The sequence below is a fragment of the Vigna angularis genome, chromosome 9 (genome assembly GCF_016808095.1).
Source record: "Vigna angularis cultivar LongXiaoDou No.4 chromosome 9, ASM1680809v1, whole genome shotgun sequence".
NCBI classification, from domain to species: domain Eukaryota; kingdom Viridiplantae; phylum Streptophyta; class Magnoliopsida; order Fabales; family Fabaceae; genus Vigna; species Vigna angularis.
In genome coordinates, this window is record NC_068978.1 from 17,435,626 (window position 1) to 17,442,127 (window position 6,502).

Sequence of the window (6,502 nt, forward strand, 5' to 3'; positions counted from 1 at the left end):
ATGTCAACTCCCCGTGATGAATGGCCTCAAAATAGACAATGTTGGAGAAAGAAACATGATTCTAACAATAAACTTTATAATAGAAACAACAATTCAAACTATGTTGCTGTTGGTGGTCAAAAGTTGGATTCTTCAGTTAGCAAGCCAAAGTTCAGACCATATGACATTTGCTTTTATGGAAAAAGAAATCATGGTTTTGTAGGAGCTAGTTTGTATCGAGAAAACAAGGAAAGTAGAATTGAGATTCAGAAGGAATGGACAAAAGGGTCAATTTTGAGACCTGGGATGGTTCTCTTGAAAAATTTCATTAGCCATGATGAGCAGGTACTTCATTTTCACTTGCTACTCTTTTTTAATTTCTTATAACTTTATTGCATCACCTGAAAATTTATTCTGATACTTTTAGGTGGAAATAGTGAAAGTTTGTCGCGAACTTGGTGTTGGTCTTGGAGGATTCTACCAACCAGGATATGAAAATGGAGCAAAACTTCGATTGAAGATGATGTGTCTTGGTATGGATTGGGATCCTCAAACCTATAAATATGGAAATAAACGAGTATTTGATGGTAGCACCCCACCTAGCATTCCCAATCACTTCAGTAAACTAGTTACAAGAGCAATCCAAGAAGCTCAGTCTCTGACTGAAAATGAATATGGAGCATGTAATGTGGAGGATGTTCTTCCTTCTATGACTCCTGATATTTGCATTGTCAATTTTTACACAGAAAATGGAAAGCTCGGTCTTCATCAGGTTAGCTTATACACTTCTTAAACTTTGCAATTTCATTATAAGAACTCGAGAAAATATATGGCTATAGTAATTGTTTTAGTCTGTATTGTCTGACTGTTCTATTTTTATGTAGTATCTTATACTTTTGGTATAAACGAATCATACTTTATTTTGTGGCTCATGACTTGCATTTACCAAACTCAAGCTTTTGTGTGAAATGTATCTCATACATTGTCTATGTTAATCTTTTTATATTATATAAAACGAAGAAACTCTCTCAAGCATCTAACTTGAAAATGTTTGATGCAGGATCGTGATGAAAGCAGAGAAAGTCTTCAGAAGGGGTTGCCTGTTGTATCCTTCTCTATTGGTGATTCCGCAGATTTTCTTTATGGGGATAAGAGGAACGTAGAGGAGGCAAAGAGGGTAATGCTAGAATCTGGAGATGTGCTGATATTTGGTGGTGAATCTCGACATGTTTTCCATGGTGTGCCATCAGTTTTTCCAAATTCAGCTCCAAAGGAATTGCTCAGAGATTCTGGGCTTTCTCGTGGTCGACTCAATCTTACATTCAGACAATATTAATGTTTATGTTGTTATAGACATGTTTTTTATTCTCACTAGTTATCACTGTCTATGTGAATATCACTTGTTACCTGGTTGAATTTAGATACTATTTGAAGTTGTCTTGATGAGTTGATTTCAATGTTGTGCTTCACCAATATTATATAAGCTCTTGATGTTTCAAGACTTTTTGATGAAAATTCTTGTTAGCGTGATTTGTTCCAGTGACCTGAATTAGGACATGGAATCACATTAGGTTATAGAGCTTTGTTTGAATGTTTATACATGAAATTTCTTAATATGTTGTGCTTGAATGAAGGTAGTAAACAGATGTCATCTACTTCTCTCTTGACCATTTCTCTTTGTAAATTAAACTTAAACATGAATGTGTAATGTTTTTATATAAAAATAGATATCCTTTGTTTTAACCTTGCTTTCGTAAATGAGTAAGGGCAGGTTTTTATTCATAATTTTGTATTTTACATATTCTTTTACGAAGCATTCAAATTAGGAATGAGAAACTCTTTTAATAGTTTTTCAAAACTAATATTTTTCAATCTTTAAAATTGGATTTTTCCTTGAACCAATGAAGTGTTACTATTAAGTTCCACAAACTAATGAATGGGTTATCGACGTCTGATTCAAACTCATCGCGTTTTCATAACCGATTTGCACTTTTTTTTAATGATATAATGTTTATATTTAATATTTAATATTTAGAAACCAATTCTTGTTATATTTTTGTCATTAAATATTCTATTTTATAAATTTTAAATATTTCTGTTAGGCTAATTATTTTTATGGTTAACAATATTTAATTATTTTTTATAGATATATATTTTTTAATAAATTAATTATGTATATTTTGATTAAGTTTTTGTTGTTTTTTAATTATTTTATGTATTTTTTTTTGTTTTATAGTTTTTTCATTTTTGTTTTAATTAAATTGTTATATTTTAATTAATTATTTGTTTATATAAATATTTGAATTAATTTTCTTTATTTGAATAAAATAATTTATTTAATGCTTCGAAAACCTTGCCATTAAATGTTCTGTTTTATAAATTTTATATTTTCTGTTATGTTAGTTTTTTTATGGTTAATAATATTTAATTATTTGATATTTTGATTAAGTTTTATTTTTTTAATTATTTTATGTATTTGTTTGTTATATAGTTTTTACATTTTTATTTTAATTAAATTGTTACATTTTAATTAATTATTTATATAAATATTTGAATTAATTTTATTTATTTTGAATGAAATAATTTAGTTTCTAAATATTTAATAATTATTTTTAATTTTATAGAATCTATAGTTTTTTATTTGTAATAATATATTAATGAATTAATTAAATTGATTATGTTTTTTTTTCAATTATTTAATGTTTTATTTGTTTTATATTTTTTTTATAATTTGAAGATATATTTTGATACTTTTTTTGTATGAAATATTAGGTGTTTATAATTATATAAATTTTAATTAAATTTATTTTGAATTAAAATTAATTGTTTGTAATTATAAACATGTTTGCGAGCATATTAATGTCATAAATTTGATTATATGTTATCTTCCTGGATGGTTTTATGTCTGGTTGGTTTTCTATCTAGTTTATCTTTTGTCTAGGATTTCTTTTGATAAGATAGGAAATTTAGTCTACTACAATTTAATTTGTTATTCAATGATAAATATTCATTATCGATAACTACCGACAAATATATATTTTTGATAATAATTGACAAATGTATGTCTTGATAAATACAGATAAATATATCTGTTTGTATTTATCTACAATTAATATTCGTTAGTAAATATTTTTAACAACAAAAATTTTCGACGAATTTTTAGCGGTTGATGATATGCGAAAACACAATCATAACCAACTAATTTTTACTATTATCGATGGATACCAGTTGTCAATAAATACTAATTAATATTCGTTAGTAAATAATTACTCATAGATAACCTCGTTGAGTATTCATTCAACAAAAATTCACTCCTGACTTAACCCAAATATTCTTTCACTAAGTCACTTCTAACTTAACTAAGTATTCTTTCACTAAGTCACTTCTAACTTAACTAAGTATTCTTTCAATAACCTACTTATAGCTTAAGAGAAATACAATGTGTTTGTGATTAACATATCGTAAGTTTTGCACACTGAAATGGGGTTGTGTCTTATGGCATTTGAAAAGTTATGCTTCCTCTACTAGTTTGCTAATTAAACATAAGCAATGTCCATTTTCACAACTACAAGGCTTTAACAGAAATATTTTGTTCGTTCTTGTATTAGCTTTAGCATCATCATCAACATATTTTTGATAAGAATTGTTATATAAAAGGGCTTGAGAAGAAGAGACTGGTTGCACATTTTTTAGTCGTTGTGAGAGTCTTTTATATGAACCAACTTCTTCTGTCATTTAAGGCTTAGAGAAGTATTAAATGTTATTGACGTAGCATTAAAAGCTATTGACATAGCATTGAATGTGTTGACTTAGCATTGAATGTGTGAGACTTTTTTGGTAGTGTCTGTAGACGATGGTAGTGCTTCACATGATTTTTTTTTCCACCTTTAAACAAACGTAGGACTAAGCACAACTAGTTGGCTTTACAACCATAACAATTTGCCTTTTCAAGAGAAGCTATTTGCACAAAGTAGGAAATGAATTTCAAGATGTTATTAAGAAATTAAAGAAGCATATAAAAATAAGTTTTTGTTAACTTTTTTTATTTATTAATAGAACTTTGAATTTGATTCTATTGCTAAGATGTTGATGTAGCGGTTATATATTTTGCATGATAAAATATAAGTTTCTTAAATTGAGTTTTGAATATGATTTTGATGAGTAGATTTAGTTTCCCATAGTTTTATATATGTTACTTTATAAGTTTTGATGTGAATGGAAATATTTATTGATCTTGGATGCTTAAGGTTGAACTGAAATGAGTGAAGGATAATATTTGATCATATTATAGATTGTATTGATTGTGTTAAAGTTGTTTGAAAGTTCTATATATTAAGGCAAAATAAAACCTTCAAAAATAGATTTGGTTTTGCTTCACCGAGTTGATTGTTTTTATATATTTTCTTTCAAAAGCAAAGAATATTTTTCGCAAGCAAAAATATAGTAGAAACTTAACATTTGCTTTTGGTCTTATTTTCACTCAAACAAATGATTTTTGATTCAAATGAAAATAAATTTGCAACCTGTACCCTTGATCTAAACTAGAGTTTCTCTCAAATGAGAATTTTTCGTTTAAGCGAGGCAACTATTACTTGTGATAATTTTTTTTCTCTTTTCTCTCTTTAATGGATTGAACTTAATGCTTAATATAATGCAAATAAAATATTAATGTGTTTCTTTGTTTAAATGAATTACGTTGTATGAAAATAGTTGTAAAAAATTATAACAATTCTATAAATTTGGAGTCACAAGTATGGGATGATTGTGATTAATTAGTTGAGTTATGTATTAAGTAAAAACAATAATTCTATAAGAGATATCTTATTACTTTACTAATATTCTAAGTCACATGAATTAAGATATTAAATAGTAAAAATTTGAAATGGGAGTTTTGGCACACCATAACTTATGTTGATTCATTACTTTTGGGTTTACAAGTAAATATAAGTCTTGATTCGAATCAGATTTTAGTATCTAATGGAATATATTCAATATAAGTTTTATATACTAATTCATATTTTATTTGTTGAGTTATGGATAGCGTTGGCTTTTGTATATTCTTGTTTGATTGAAATTAAATTATTTATGGATTACTAATTATTCTCCTCCTCTTTAAATATATGTTTTCATGTTGAAAATTTATTAATAACTTATGAGTGTATGTGTTGTTTATATAATGATATGTTATTACTATGTTGTATAAACGAATATATATATATATAGATACAACTGTGTATAAGTAATATTATTGTTGGTAATGACCTTTTATCGACAGTTTATTGACGGTCAGATTATTGTCGGTATAAATATTTATTGATGGTCTTTCGGTAATTATCGAAGAGCGGAAGCCTTCAGTAATTATCGAAGGGCGCAATCATTCGGTAATTACCGAAGGGCGGACACTACAAAAATTATTAATATTACTGACGGATTTTTACCGATGGATACATTTTTGTCGGTAAATTTTCATTACCGACGGCATTACCGACAGATTTTGAATTTTATTTACCGACGACCAAAAACCTTCGGTAAATCCGTCGATAACTGACATACACATTACTGACGAACATGTTTCATCGGTAAATCCGTCGGTAATGTCAATGTCACTTACCTATGGTTTTACCGAAGGCTTTTGGTCGTCGGTAAAAAAAGCGGGAATTTTCCCGCCCATTATTTCACTTACAGACATTACCGACAGATTTACCAAAGGTCCATGTCCGTCGGTAAAAAGAGCGGGAATTTTCCCGCCCAAATTCTGCCTCTAGTGTCAATATATGTGGCAAAGATGCTCATTTCTCCTCATTTTCTTTACCAACTCAGTTTCACACCACCACTACTCATTTCTCCTTACCGTCTTGTGGCTTCAGCTCTCTACCATTGTGGGTTGCTCTCCACCATCGCAAGATAGTCTCCACTATCACGGGATGCTCTCAACTTTTTCGGCGAGCTCCACTTTTCCGGCAAGCTCAAGTTTTTTGGTGGGCTGTTGTAGAGTTCATTTGTGCGATTAGGAACATCACCAGTGCTAAACTTTTCCGGCGAGCTCAACTCTGCATGATAAAATGATTCAACATCACCGGTCCTAAACCGGTCCTAAATTTTTTCGGTGAGCTCAACTCTCTATAATAAAATGACACAACATCACCGGTCCTAAACTTTTCCGGTGAGCTCAACTCTCCATGATTCCCTATGGTTATTCGCGTGATGCCGTTTTGGTGGCGGAGTTCGTGGAAATGAAAAAAAAAAATTGACATAGCGACGAAGGAAGAGGAAGAAGATGAACCAGGTCGCGACATTTACCGACAAATTTACCGAAGGCCTAGATCCTTCGGTAATTACCGAAGGCTTTACCGACGACCAAAAGCCTTCAGTAATTACCGACGAACGAAAGATCCGTCGGTAAAGTTTACCGACAACGTTTTTACCGATGATATGTTGACCGTCGGTAAGCCGTCGGTAAATGCTAATTACCGACGAATTTTATACATCACTGACGAATTATTATCGTCAGTAATCTCAATCA

General features: G+C 29.6%; 1 protein-coding gene across 1 annotated transcript; it reads left to right on the forward strand.

Moving 5' to 3' along the window:
• Positions 1-1,315, forward strand: LOC128193896 (uncharacterized). The gene is made up of 3 exons (XM_052868086.1): positions 1-324; positions 407-751; positions 1,040-1,315. The coding sequence occupies exons 1-3, from the start codon at positions 1-3 to the stop codon at positions 1,313-1,315; spliced, it is 945 nt and encodes a 314-aa protein (XP_052724046.1).
• The last annotated feature ends 5,187 nt before the right edge of the window (positions 1,316-6,502 follow it).